Source organism: Sorex fumeus, unplaced genomic scaffold (genome assembly GCF_029834395.1).
Source record: "Sorex fumeus unplaced genomic scaffold, SorFum_2.1 ptg000010l, whole genome shotgun sequence".
Classification (NCBI taxonomy): Eukaryota; Metazoa; Chordata; class Mammalia; order Eulipotyphla; family Soricidae; genus Sorex; species Sorex fumeus.
In genome coordinates, this window is record NW_026606067.1 from 1419324 (window position 1) to 1433803 (window position 14480).

At 54.4% G+C, this 14480-nt stretch overlaps 1 protein-coding gene across 1 annotated transcript in view; it reads left to right on the forward strand.

Annotated features, from left to right (window-relative positions):
- The first annotated feature begins 3980 nt into the window (after positions 1–3980).
- LMOD1 (leiomodin 1) overlaps positions 3981–14480 on the forward strand; it is a 45330-nt gene continuing 34830 nt past the window's right edge. Inside the window, exon 1 of the mRNA XM_056110732.1 lies at positions 3981–4241. Coding sequence (XP_055966707.1) covers positions 3981–4241 — 261 coding nt within the window. The remainder of the gene's footprint in view (positions 4242–14480) is intronic.

A 14480-nucleotide genomic window follows, 5' to 3' on the forward strand; every position in this document is an offset into this window, starting at 1 on the left:
ACTTCTGGCTTTGCACTCAGGGATCACCCCCTGGCCATGCTCAGGGGACCAGGTGGGTTGCTGGGGATTGAACCCAGTTCAGCCATATATGACAAACACCTTTAACCCCTGAACCCTGGCCCCTTCAGGGCCCTTCAGGCCCCTTCACCCAGTATTTAGAACAAAATCCTGCTGCAGGCTGTGCCTTCTGGGCTGCCATTTTTCTTTTTTTTTTTTTTCCTTTTTGGGTCACACCCGGCGATGCGCAGGGTTTACTCCTGGCTCTGTGCTCAGGAATTACCCCTGGCGGTGCTCAGGGGACCATATGGGATGCTGGGAATCGAACCCGGGTCAGCCGCGTGCAAGGCAAACGCCCTACACGCTGTGCTATTGCTCCAGCCCCGCTGCCATTTTTCACCTCTACACCATCAATGTATTGGGGTCAGGGATGTGGCTCAGTGTTTTGCATCTACAGCTCCTGGGGTGATACCCATAGCAGTAGCTCAGTAAATGTTTGATGAATGAGAAGGTGTGTGTGTGTGTTGTGTGTGTGTGTGTGTGTGAGAGAGAGAGAGAGAGAGAGAGAGAGAGAGAGAGAGAGAGAGAGAGAGAGAGAGAGAGCACACGCTGATTACTGCAGACAAAGAAAAAGGGAACAATGAGAAAAGTGATGGGATGAGGAAATCATCCAGGCTGAGTAAACAGAAATAATTCTAATCAACATGAATAGGCCTCATGCCAGTTCATCAACTATTTCCTGTATCTGTTCAAATTCAATGTTTGCAACAGTCTGACAAGGTCAGTTCAACGGGTGTCCTTACTTCCTGCATGGTGATATCAGGTCTCAAAGAGGGTGGAACTGGTCCAGTATCCCAGCCTGGTCAGTAGCCAAACCAGGCCCTCACCCAGATCTGGCAGCCTGCAGAGCCCCGGTCACTTGAAGCCATCTTTGTTTCATTTTGTCTGGGGTCAGGGATCACCCTAGGAGGTGTTCAGGGGAGCCCGAGGAGCTGGGAATCTTTTAACTGGGGCCTCCCGCCTGCAGAGACTGTGCTCTGGCCTCCTGAGCTCTCTCCAGCCCTGCGACAGCACTTCACTGTGAAACCAGCTCCTTGAACGTGCTCTCTCTAGGCCCAGTGTTTCCCAAAGTGTTTCCCACCCCCGGGGTCATGAAGTCTATGAAAGGAGGAATGTTAGCAACCTCCTATGCACTTAGGGGGCGCCTTCTGTAAGCTCATTTATTTATTTATCTATTTTATTTTGCTTTTTGGGCCACACCCAGCGATGCTCAGAAATTACTCCTGATTCTGCACTCAGGAATTACTCCTGGCAGTGCTCGGGGGACCATATGGGATGCCAGGGATTGAATCTGGGTCAGCTGCATGCAAGGCAAATACCCAAGGCAAATACACCCCCTGTAAGCTCATTTAAAGAAGGTTGATTTCTAGGGGAGCCCTGAAGGATGTTTTCTGAAAAGTGGACAGGAGACCAAATAAGTTTGGAAACCTCTTGCCTCTGTACTTCTCTTCTGAAGCATTTTGCAGACTTAATTTGAGGATGGGGTGTTGGGCCAGCTGTGCTCAGGCGTGCTCAGGGATTATTCCTGGTGGGGCTCGGGAGACCATATGGGATGCTGGGGATTGAACCTACGGCAGTCACAGGCAAGGCAAGCACCTGACCCCCTGGACCATCTCTCCAGCTCTAGTTTGAATTTTTCAAGGAATCATTTGAAATTATTCACTCACTTATTCTTCCCTGATAGTGTGTAAGCTCCCAGAAGGCAGGGACGAAAGTGGCGGTGGAATGAACTGAATCTCTTTTTCTGAGAACAGTGCCTGACACGGAGTGAGTGCTCAGTGTATGTTTCTTCAAAATGACAATCTGGGGGGCTGGAGCGATAGCACAGTGGGTAGGGCATTTGCCTTGCATGCGGCCAACTCAGGTTCAATTCCATATGGTTCCCTGAGCACTGCCAGGAGTGATTGCTGAGTGCAGAGCCAGAAGTAACCCCTGAGCATTGCTGGGTGTGACCCAAAAAGCAAAAATAAAAAATAAAAAAGGACAACCCGGGGGGAGGGGGGCTGTGTTTGGGACTCAGAGGCAGAATAGATGCCTCCTAGGAATTCCATCTCTGGCACCACTAAAATAAACAAACAGGGCACCAGGGCTAGAGCTCAAAGAGCAAACGCCTTGTATGCACAAAGCCACGGCACTGTGTGGCTCTCTGAGCACTGCTGGGCATAGCCTTGGCAGCCCCCAGCTCCACTGGACCCAGTAACACGGCATGCTCAGCAATGAGTGCCGTTAGGCCGGCACAGCTAGACGAAGTCGTGATGGGGCATGCTTGAGAGCCCCCATCCCCAAATGTAGACATGACAACCCCCAAGATTCTATACACCCTTCTTACATTCTTCCCCTCAGATGACCGGCCCTGTCGCTCGACTCCCTTCCCAGCCGCCCACCATCATGCTCCTCAGCCTTAACCCAACGCTGGGCTGTGGGCATTCGTGCCAGGGCCAGCTTTTTGTCCCTGAGATCCCCGGACTCAGCAAATGCTGATCAAGTGACTGTCTCTCTCCAGCTCAGGATGGAGGGACGCCAGGAAAGATCGAAGCATCTACCCTGATAGGTTACACCAGCTCTTCTAAAAGGGATTTGGTGGCATGAGGGAGGGGACAGGAGATTGAATGTCAGGGTGGCTTGTACAGGCAGCATGATGGATGGGTGGTGGCAGTGCCTGCTCCGTGTCCTGCCAGCCCTGTTGCAACAGGATCGCTCCCAGCAGCCCAGACTAAGGTTCACCTGAAGACTCGCCGAACCGTGCTCTGCATTTCCGTGCCGGAGGCACCCCGCCAACTGCTCCTTGGTGCTCCCCAAGGAGGAGGGCTGGGAAAGATCCCTCGCTGCCAAGGCAGAGGCCACTCAGAGCTGGGGGGATACCCCCACTTCCCAGGAGTCTTGGAGAGAGAGTATAGGGGTTAAGGCGCTTGTCTTGTATGCAAGCCAAGCTGGGTTCCATCCCTGGCGCCTCACGTCATCCTGCCAGGTGTGATCTCTGAGCACAGAGCCAGGAGCAAGCCCTGAGCACTGCTGAGTGTGGACTCCCCCTCCCTCCACATCCCACAACTTCCACCTATATACACACAAATCAGGAGCCTTAGAGTTTCAAGAGAGGGTCCCCACCTGCACCCCCAACCCCCAGCATTTCCTGACCTCTGCAGACCAGTTTTCACTTTCGCCCCAAAGATCCTGCCAGTTTTCAGTCCGGGGTACCCTGTGGGTACGCTCCCTCACTCATGTGGTCACCGGTGCCTGGGGCCCACTGCCCAGCCCTGGGGTCTGGGCAAAAGGGATCAGACGGGTGGGCAGGCGGTGGTGGGCTTTGGGGGGTCTACAAGAAGACGCCTAGAGCTGCCAATAACCCGGAGTCCCCCGGTCTCTTACTGAAAACAATCCCAAAGAAGCAGGGATCCCCACAGCGGAAGGACCCCCACGCCGGCTCCAGGCCCCCAGAGCCCAGCCCTGTGTTTCTGGCTCTCTGCGGTCCTGATCCGCTGAGCCGCCCTCTGCATTTTTCTCTCTTTTTCTCATGGCGTGGCCCCCTTGTCTTTAAAAGGCTAAATGCTCGGTACTAAATTTGGTCACACAGCGCTTCAAGATTCCCTGGAATGTCCTCAAGTTTCAAACAGCCCTGTCAGCGCCCAGGCCCGCCCCACTCACTGCGATTGGCTTCTGGCTTCGGGGCGGGCAGTTGTGGGTCTAATTGGACACCGGTGAGAGCAGCCGGGGTCCACTTGCTCTGGGCCCCGGAGGGAGCTGCACCCCCAGTGACACCCTGTGTTTCAGCCCCCCCCCCCCCCCAGCACGCAGCTCTCCCACCAGCTGGAGCGGTGCTCTCAAGCCCTCTCGTCCCCTCCAGCACAGCTGACCCGTCCTTCCCAGCCCACCTGGACTCTCCCCGCAGCCCCCTGCCAGGCCCCCACACAATCCACTTTGCCAAGATGTCCAAAGTGGCTAAGTACCGGCGGCAGGTGAGCGAGGACCCCGATATTGACAGCCTGCTGTCCACCCTGTCTCCCGAGGAGATGGAGGAGCTGGAGAAGGAACTGGACGTGGTGGACCCGGACGGGAGTATCCCCGTGGGGCTGCTCCAGCGAACCCAGACAGAGAAACCATCCACGGGCGTGTGTAGCCGGGAGGCCATGCTCAACTTCCGCGAGAAGGAGACCAAGAAGAGGCTGCAGAGGGAGATGTCCGTGGACGTGAGTGCGAGGGCAGGGCATGTGGAAGGGCTGGACCCCCCAAGCTCCATGGCTAGGATGCTTCTTTCCTAGGAAGAAAGGCTTTTGTTGGCCGAGGCTTGAAGGCTCCAGATCCAATGAGGGCCTGCTGGGTTGGCAGGGGGGTGATTTCGGTCCCAGTGGCTATTTCCAAAATTGGATGTGTTGGGAGGGGTGTCCTTGAGCTGTCCATCCTTGTCCCCCAACATCCTGGTTTCTTTCATACTCATCCCATCCTATCGTGCAGAGGGGTGGAAAGGAGGTCCCCAAGCAGAGAAAACCAACTACCCCCAGTGGCAGAAGCTCTTATCCAGGGACTCTGAGGTCTTCTGGGCATCTCAGGGCACAAGGGTCCTTGTGGGGGCTCAGAAAATGGAGCCCAGGGCTCTGCAGGTGAGCAGCGTGAGCTGACCAGGAAGCTTCCAGCCGGTTGCATCTGGGGACCTTCTGGAAGGTCTCCCAGGGCCCCCCTACCTGTCGTAAACTGGCTAAGCCAGCCAGGCCCCTTCCTGTTGGAAGAGTGGAGGAGGAAGCAGCACTGTCTGCCACCAGGATGAGTCAGAGGAGAGACGGGGGTGCGGTTGGGGAAGGACCCCCACATTGGGTTGGCTTCCGCAGGGGTGCCTCTGGGGTGATGTGGAGCATCTCTCCTCACCGTGTCCGTGGGATCACGGGCCTGGCCTGAGTCCGGCTGTGCAGGCCACCTTGGTCAGACCTCAGGAATGCTCATTCCCCCCCCACCCCCCCGCCCAGCCTCGTCTCTCTGCTCTGGCTGCGTCTCCGTCCTGCTCCGTTCCTGGCCAATCCTTGCAAGCGAAAGACTCTTGCTTTCTTGCTCTCTCTTGGGAGGGTTGGGGGACCATGGTTGATGCTGGGGATCGAACCAGGTTGGCCATGTGCAAGGCAAGAAACTTCACCCCATACTGTCTCTTCACCTGGGCTCAGTTCTTTGTTTGCTTTACTCCTGTGGAAACTGAGGTTCAGATCTTCAAATCACGTGGTCTTTCTGAGGCAGTGAGAAAGCAGGGGTCCGTCTGACCTCTGGGGGCATTACATGAGGCACAGGGCAGGCTGGGTCAGCCTGGGACATTGTAGGGACAGGTGAGCCCAAACCCGGTGTAGGGATAGATGAGGTCCCCCAGAATGTAGGGACAGCTGAGGTTCCCCAGAGTATAGGGGAACAGGTGATGTCCCTCAGGGTGTAGGGACAGTTGAGGTTCCCCAGGGTGTAGGGACAGGTGAGGCCCCCCAGAGTACAGGGACAGGTGAACCCCCCAGAGTATAGGGACAGGCGAGCCCCTTCCCAGTGTAGGGACAGGTGAGACCCCCCAGAGTGCAGTCTCCAGGGAGGGCTCGCCTGCAGGGCCAGGCTGTGGCGGGCCATGGAGCTGCTCTGAAGCAGCCTGACACTGATGAATAAACCCTAAACTATTTATGGAAAGAACGAGAGCCACAGGGCCAAGACCTCAACACGACTCCCAGGAAACAGGGAAAGAATGAAATCACCAGAGGCTCTGGCCCCAGTTCCCCCAGGGAGCTGGACTCTCCAGGATGCGAACATGGAGCTCCCACACCCTAGGGGGCTTCAGGCAACACCACAGGCCCCAGAGAGGGTCTCATGGTGGAAGGCCATGTTTTCCCTATACCCCAGCCTCTCCCTCCTGCCACGGCCACACAGAGCTGGACCCAGGAGAGAAGCAGGGGGCAGTGCCTGAGTGCTGAGTCCTCGGTGAGCAGAGGAGAGGCGTGGGGACCCCAGTCAAGAGTCCACCGAGTAGCCAGAGGTCAGCCACATCCTGAGCTGCACTTTCCGGGTGGTGAATGGTAAATGTATCTCTCCAGGAGGGTTTGGAAACAGTTAGGGAAAGGAGCTCTGAGAGAACCTTCCTCGAACTACATGTGGGAACTGCATGTGGCCAAGAGCTCGAACTGAAGTAGCAAAGTAGCCAGTCTCCATTTCCTCGTAGTAAACCCCCACCTTTCAGGGTGTCATCTGGACTGTTGGGGTGGATCATGCAGAGAGCACTTAGCACCGGGCACAGGGGTGAAATGTGCCATGAAAGCCGGCTGGGGCAGAGTTGTAGAGGGTGCTGGCCCCCTGCCCCAGGGCCCCTGAGGGCTGTGCTGTTTGTGATCAGAGTAAACAAGCAAACTCGGGGTGTTCAGGAGCGCCTGGGCTGTTACTCAGAGCAGTGGCTAGACTCACTGTCTGGGCCACTTACCATCAGACAGGGCGTTAGCCATACCAGGGAACCAGCCTTTTCCACATGACCTGTGGAAGCTCAGCAAAAGAAGGCTGTGCCGAGGACCTCATGTGTCTGAAGACCATCAAGCTTCAGTCAAGCCTCATGACTCGGAAGACAGCTATGCCTTAGGGTGTGCTTTCAGCCCCGTTACACAGATTGATAAACTGAGGCACAGAGCAGTCAAGGCCAGGGACTAGTCTACCACAGAGAGCAGAGTCATCCAGTGCATGCCCTGAGACTCATGGCAAGCCATGGACAGCGTGCGCACGCGCGCGCGCACACACTCACACACACACACACACACACACACACAAGTCCCCACCCTGTGGCCCTCACCCAGCCATGTGTCCGATGTCACAGAAGTCACAAGTCTCTTCCCTGCTGTGACCATGATACAACCGATGGAACCAAGAAGATTTGGATAAAGGATTAAACTGGCTAACAGTCAGTTATATTAGAAAACGTAATTTTCACTAAACATCAGATGGCTTTTTCAAAGAAATTGTTTACCTTTTTAATTGAATCCCTTTGAATTACAAAGTTACAAAGATATTTATGATTGAGATTCAGATATATAAATATATATGTATATATATATAGATAGATAGATATAGATATAGATAGATAGATAAACTTCCCCTCCCCGTGGTCCAGGTGTTCCCTTCCCTAACTCATTCCCCTCACCCCTGCCCCAGGGCCAAGCTTCCTACTGAGGACCAGTTTTCCTGCTCTTCCTCTCTATCACCTTTGGGCATTTGATATTCCCTGTGGAGTTTCTTTATTCCCCACTTATGAGAGAGAACATTCTGAGTCTGGCCCTCTCCCTCTGGCCAATCTCACTCAACTCGCTCTCCAGATCCATCCACATAGCCACCATTTGCATGACTTCATCTTTTCTTATGGCCAAGCAGTATTCCATCATGTATGACATAAGACAGTTTTAAGGGTATTTTTGCTTGTTTGTTTGTTTTGCTTTTTGGGTCACACCCCGCAACCCGGCAATGCACAGGGGTTACTCCTGGCTCTGCACTCAGGAATTACTCCTGGCAATGCTCAGGGGACCATATGAGATGCTGGGAATTGAACGCGGATCGGCCGCAGGCAAGGCAAACGCCCTACCCGCTGTGCTATCGCTCCCTTCAGCCCCCAGATGGTTTTAAGGAATTCTGTTAATTCCTTTTAGACAGTGTACTGGTAGACTTTTGACAGAACCTCTATTTTTTAGGTTAGATTACTGAAATGTTGGGGGAAGAGTGGGAGAATTAGGCTTTAAGGGGCAGGGTAGGGTGTAAAGGCATGAGGTTCTCCACTAGCTGGGCAGTATCCGCGCTGGGTGATGGGTTCAGTGGCTGATTGTCAAGTGACACTCACTGTCTACTGTGGTTTATGCCTCTGAAATTTCCCAGAGCTTGGAAAGAGAATAAAGTGGGTAGGTACTTGACTGGCATGCGGCTGACCCAGGTTTGATTCCCAGCACCTGATTTGGTCCCCTGAGCCCCCACCAGGAGTGATCTCTGAGCGCAGAGCCAGAAGTAAGCCCTGAGCATCGCCAGGTGTGGCCCCAAAGCAAAACAAAATTTTATTGGATGTATTATTGAGGTTCAATGCTTTTGTTGAAGGTGGGGAGGAGGGAGGTGAGGAGGAGTGAACCCAGGGCTTCGTGTGGACCATCCATGTGCTCTACTACCAAAGCTGCACCCTGTCCTTTTTCCAGAACCCCCCACAACCCTGAGTGAAAGACCAGCAGCTGGAATCTTACGTTCAGGCTTGTTCTAGGCAGGAGGAACCTGGCGGAGAGGGGAGGGTCAGCGATAGCCAGGACTGGGGGTGGGCTGGAATACTCCAAAGGCTTCCCTCCTTACCCTCTCCATGTTCCCAACCCCCGACCCCACCCTCTGCCTCTTCCTAGCCCCTCCTACCTGTTCTTTGGGTCCCAGGCCGTTTCCTCCAGGAAATGAGTCTCACCCCTGCAAGGTCAGGCCCTGGTCTGTTGTGGGCATGCGAGCGCCACCCTGAGGCTGCATTCGGCTTACCTGTTTTCTCTCCTCTTTGGGCTGGTGAGATTTCAGAGGGCTTTGGCTCAAGGGCTTGGCTCCGTGGGGCCCAGGCCTCAGCGACTGTAAGGCAGAAGAGTGGGGGTCAGGCCAGGGGCTGTGGGGGCACACGTAGTACCAGGTCCATCTGGAACCACTCCCCATCAGGTGGAAGACCACGTCCCTGGCAGGTGTTTGCCAGTGAAATCCTCATCCTTGGCTCAGGTTTCGGGAATCGAATCCCAACAGGTCAGCTCATGTGTTCTCTTTCCTTCCCAAGTGGGGAAGGAACCCGCAGCCTGGGTCCCTGCCGTCCCCCTGGCCTTCCCTGGGCCCGGGATTAGCGCGTGCACTCAGCCAAGAGCAGGGGGCAGCGGAGCCTCCCCAGCCAGGAAGCCACGCAAAAGCACCCCTAGCTGGTCACTGCAGGGCGCTGGCCCGTAAGCGTCCCCGTCCCCAGAGCTGCCCCTCAGCTTCCCCTTTGCAGCCGGCTGGGCCCTTGCAGGAGGCCACTGGGCAGCACAGCTCATCGCTTAAGGAGATTAACCCCGGCTGGTACACACCCAAAATAGCCCAGGCCCCAGGAGAAGGCAGGAAAGGGCAGCAGAGGTGAGGGGGGCCTGCTGCCCTGGGGGGCAGGGGCCACCCCAGGAGGGGTTCACAGGTTTCCGGCAGCTCCCAGACTTGGAAAGTCGCCTCCGTGCAACGTCTGCAAAGCACTTGACTTTCTTAGACCCGGTGCTGGGGGCTTAATAATGCTGTGCTTGGTCTCCTCCTCCTCAGGGTCCACCCTCAGCTGGGAGTCAGTCAGGAGTGGGGGTTGGGAGGTGGACAGTACCCAGAGGACTGATGTAAGGGAGATGGGGGGAGGGAAGGGGGGAAGCGATAGTACAGAGGGTAGGGAGTTAGTCCTGCACGCAGCCAACCCAGGTTTAATCCTCAGTATCCCATATCATTCCCCGAGCCCCACCAGGAGTGATTCTTGAGTGCAGGGCCAAGAGTAACTCCTGAGCACTGCCGGGTGTGACAACCCCACCCCCTGCAAAATAAAGGGAGGTGTGGAGGGTAAAGTGGATGGTCCAAGGCAGGTGGTATTGACCAAGGGAAAGTTCTCCTGTTGTTTTTGGGATTCTGGGTTTTCAGGGCCCCTGACTGAGGCTAGAGGAGGCTCATCTGAGTAGCCCTCCAAGGAGGAGACTAATGGTGGCCTGGCTTCCCGGGCATCTCAGCCTGTCTGTCTCTCTCTGTTTTTCTTTTGGTTTTAGAGCCACACCCAACAATGTTCAGGGCTCTGCACTCAGAGATCACTCCTGGCTGTGCTCAGGGACCATATGGGGTACTGGGGATTGAATCCAGGTCGCTGCTTGCAAGGACACCACACCACCTTCTAGGTTGTCTCTCTAGGTCCCCAACCTCCCTCTTTACTCAGGAGGCCCTGCGGTGTCTGTGTCCACAGGTCACTCACCCTGCAGAGCTGCATGAAGTGCCGGGGAGTGGCAGCTCCTCACAGAGATGTGAGTTCAGCGTGCGTGCCTGAGTACATATTTGTGAAGTCTGCATGTGTGCCCAAGTGTATAGAGATGTGAGTTCTGAGTGCATGCCCAAGTATACAGAGATGTGAGTTCTGTGTTTGTGCCTGAGTGTACACACACACACATACACACTCAGGCCCTGTGGCCATATGGTGGGGGGAGGAGTGTATGTGCCAGCGAAGGGGGATGAAGAGGGTTGATTCAGGCCATATATCACCAAGTTCCAGACCAGGCTGTACCCTTTGCGTTATGGGACCACTTTCCACCACTACAGCAAAAAGGATGGTCTGTGGGGATGGGGCAGGTGGGGAGCAGAGAGGCTGTGGGTGTCAGGAACAGACAGGCCCAGACTTGATTTCTGCTTCAGCCCCTTGGTGAGCCAGTGAGCTTGAAGTTACCATGGAAGGAAGGAAACCATGGGACTGCAGGCCTTGTAGTGCCAAAGGTACTGTCCCACCTTCTCAACCTCCGCCCCAAACACGCAGGGTCTCCTGAGGCTTCTCCCAGAGCCTGGCTAATGGCAAGGGGGGCTAAGGATTCAACTGGTGAGGTACCAAGGGGCCTGACTTCCGGGAGACTGTCTTCCTCCCTAAATTCTTCAGACTTCGACCTTTCAGATGCCACATCAACACTTTTTTTTTTCTTTTTGGGTCACACCCGGTGATGCTCAGGGGTCACTCCTGGCTCTGCACTCAGAATTATCCCTGCGGTGCTCAGGGGGCCAGATGGGATGCTGCGAATCGAACCCAGGTCAGCCATGTGCAAGGCAAATGCCCTACCCGCTGTGCTATCGCTCCAGCCCCAACACTTTTTAAAAAGCCTGTTGACGTGACTCATGTCAAGGAACACTGACTTTCTTATTCTTGTTCATAGAAATAAATATTTTTAACCTCTTGAAACTAAAAAAAAATCTGTTTAAATGAGGCTTAGAAAATTACTATGGTGGGGCCGGAGCAATAGTACAGCAGGTAGGGCCCTTGCCTTGGCTGAGTCTGACCTGGGGCCCTGGCACTCCACAGGGTCCCCCCTAGCCCATCAGGAGTGATCGTCAAGCAAAGCCAGGAATGGCCCAAAAACACCAAACAAGTTACTGTCAGGCTGGAGAGAGTACAATGGATAGAACCTTGTACATGGCTGATCTGGGTTCAATCCCCACCACTTCATTTGTTTCCCTGAGCACTGCCAGGATTGATCCGTGAGTGCAGAGCCCTGAATACCACTAGCTGTGGCCTCAAAACAAAACAAAGCAATACTGTCAGGGCCAGAGAGATGGCTCAAGTGATGGAAAAAAAAAGTGTGAGCTCCAAGTTCAATCCTCAGTGCCCTCCTTGAGTACTATGGGGTATGCTGTCATTTTCCCAGCACTGGGGTGTGACCCTATTAATAAGTAGACATTGTGGGAACGAGGGAATGAGCCAAAAGGGAGAGGGAGAAGGGAGGAAGAGAAAGAAGCAGTGAGGAAGGCACAAGCCGGAATGAGACCCTTTCACCGCCCTGGCGCCCGGCTGCCCGACTCCGTTCTCACCCAGGCTGGGGCCGCCCAGGAGAGGCCACGCTGGACCTGGGCAGGGAGCTTAGTGGAGGCTCTGTGATTGTAAATCCCTTGCTTGGCTGCCTCCAGCCTTAGTGCAGCTGGGCAGAGCCAAGGCTGCTCTGGAGGAAATCGGCTCCTTCTGTCTCTGGGGTCCTCTCAGAAGTCTGGCCTGGTCTCTAGGACGCTGTTTACAAACAGCTTGGAATAGAAAGGCTCCTGCCCCCACGCGGCACTCACCCTGGCCCCTCACCTGCCCTCCCTCCCTGGACAGTCCCTCAAGTCTTCTGGCTTCTGAGCCTCCCACGGGGCCAACAGGACAGCAGGACCCCTGTGCCTGAGAACAAACTGTCCATCGCTGGGAACAAATACTCCAGCGATGCTGGGGGCAGACAGTACGCTAAACCAACAAGTGGGGCCGGAGCTCTCAGCATCTCTTGGCAATACCCTCCAAAAGTGGGAATCAGGAGGCGGAGAGAGTACAGGGGGTAGGGTGTTCGGGAGCAATGGCTGGCCCAGGTTGGGTCTCTGACATCCCAGATGGTCCCCTGAGCACCGCCAGAAGTAATTCCTGAGTGCAGAGCCGGGAGTAAGCCCTAAGCATGGCGGGGTGTGGCCCAAAAAAATAGCCCCAGATTCCTGTTCTGCTCTGCAGTAGGGGCTGTGTGGTCTGAACAAGAGACAGCCCCATTTTGAGCCCTGCTCTTCCCATCTAGAGAGTGGGAATAGGGTCCGAGGAGATGATCCAAAGGACTAGAGCTCGGGCTTTGCACACAGGAGCCCCAGGTTTGATTCCCAGCACTGCATGGTTCACTAAGCATCTCTACCCCACCCCCTCCACTCTGGGAAAAGGTGGGCATCAGGGCCCAGAGAATTAATACAGCGGGTAGGTGTTTGCCTTGTACACGGCTGAACCAAGTCTGAACCCTGGCATCCCATATGACCGCTGGAGCACCGCCAGGAGTAACTACTAAGAGCCAGTAACCCCTGAGCATCGCACCGTGTGGCCCCAAACAGTGGGAATCAGATTCCTCTTCACAGGTGGGAGCAGGGTGGGATTGGAATACCCAGTAAAGCACCAGCAGAGGGCAGTGTGGAGGCCGTGCACCCACCAGCTCCCCCAACCCCCTTTTTCTCCCCTTCTCTCCCTGATGCCTCCGTGCCCCAGGGTAATGCTTAGTGGTTAGCAGTGGGGAAGACCCATTAGAGAGCGGCTTCCCCGGCGCATGCTGGGGTAGGGAGGTGCAGAGCGCAGGTGAGCTTCCGTTCTGGTGGGTGCACTGGAGGCAGCTGCTTCAGCCCCTTCTGGGGGCTCCTAACTGAACGTGGGTGGTGCCGAGTGCAACCTCCCTGGATGGTTTTGAGCAGGGGCATGATGTCACCCAAATTATATTGCTATTTTTTACTTTCTTATTTTCTTGGCACTGCCAGGATTGAACCCACATGCAAAGGCAGTCACTCCATGGCTGAGTTTCCATTACATCTCATTTACATTTTCAAAACTTCTGTTGCTCTGTCAGCTTGGCCATGATGACTTGATGTTACTGGGGCAAGGCTGGAGAAAGAGGTGAAAGGTCAGAGCTGTAAGCAACCAGATTCTTGGACACACTTTTTTTTTCTTTTTTCTTTTTGGGTCACACCCGGCGATGCTCAGGGGTTACTCCTGGCTCATGCACTCAGAAATTACTCCTGGCAGTGCTCAAGGGACCATATGGGATGCTGGGAATTGAACCCAGGTCGGCTGCATGCAAGGCAAATGCCCTATTCGCTGTGCTTTGGCTCTAGCCCCTGGGCACACTTTCCCCCCCAACTTCCCATGGTTGCTTTATGTTGTTGCTGCAGTGACCAGGACACTTGGTGGAAGAGTTGGCTGGGTGCTGGCCTCCTTGATAAGGATGCTTGTCAGGGCTTGAAGTTTTAGTTGTGATGCTCCTTCTCATCTAGTTACAGTAGGTGACAGATCACACACTTCACTGTGGCCCCTGGGATCACAAATTGCAATACTTCGGGGATCATGCTTGGCATATGGTGTGGTGTCGGGGTCATAAATCTTGACCTTGTACCTGCAAGGCAGTTGCTGTACCAACCAAGCTGCTCAGGAAATCCCCCTCACCCCTACCCAGGAAGGAGAAGAGTTGGGACCCCCGGCTCTACGTGAATTTGGTATCTTTTTCTGAAAGGAAACAGCAGAAGGAGTGGGTTTGAAGAGACAGGGAATGCTACCCTGAACAAATTTAAATCCTTGTGCTTAATAGATCCCCAAGAGGAAGTATTTGGTTGGCAAGTCTGGATTTTGGTAAGAGATGGAGGAGGTTGGAGATTAAATTTGGGAGGCATCCAGATCTAGATGATATTAAAAGCATGGGACTGAAAGGACAGAGAGATAGTACCGGAGTTAAGATGTTTTCCTTGTATGTGGCTCACCAAATTCCATCCCTAGTACCCCATGTGGTTGCCTGAACCTCACCAGAAGTGAGCCCTGAGCACAGAAGCAAGAATAAACCCTGAGCATGCTGGGTGTGGTCCCCCCCAGAAAACAAACAAACAAACAAACAAAAGACATTGAAGGATTAAGATCTCCATTACTCTAGTATTTAGGTAGGAGATGAGAAACCAGTGAAGGAGACTGAAGTGGAAGACAAATCAAACAGGGTCTAGGAAAGCAGGCGGAGAATAAGCAGGCTTAGAGGATTTGCTTATTTCTGCTGAGAGCTTGAATAAGACAAGAAGGGCTGGAGCTATAGTACAGCAGGTAGGATGCTTGCCTTGTATGTAGCCGACCTGAGTTCGACCCCCCAGCATCCCATATGTACTATGCAAGGAATCATTCCTGATTGCAGAGCCAGGAGTGACCCCTATGGCCCAAAACAGCAAAATAA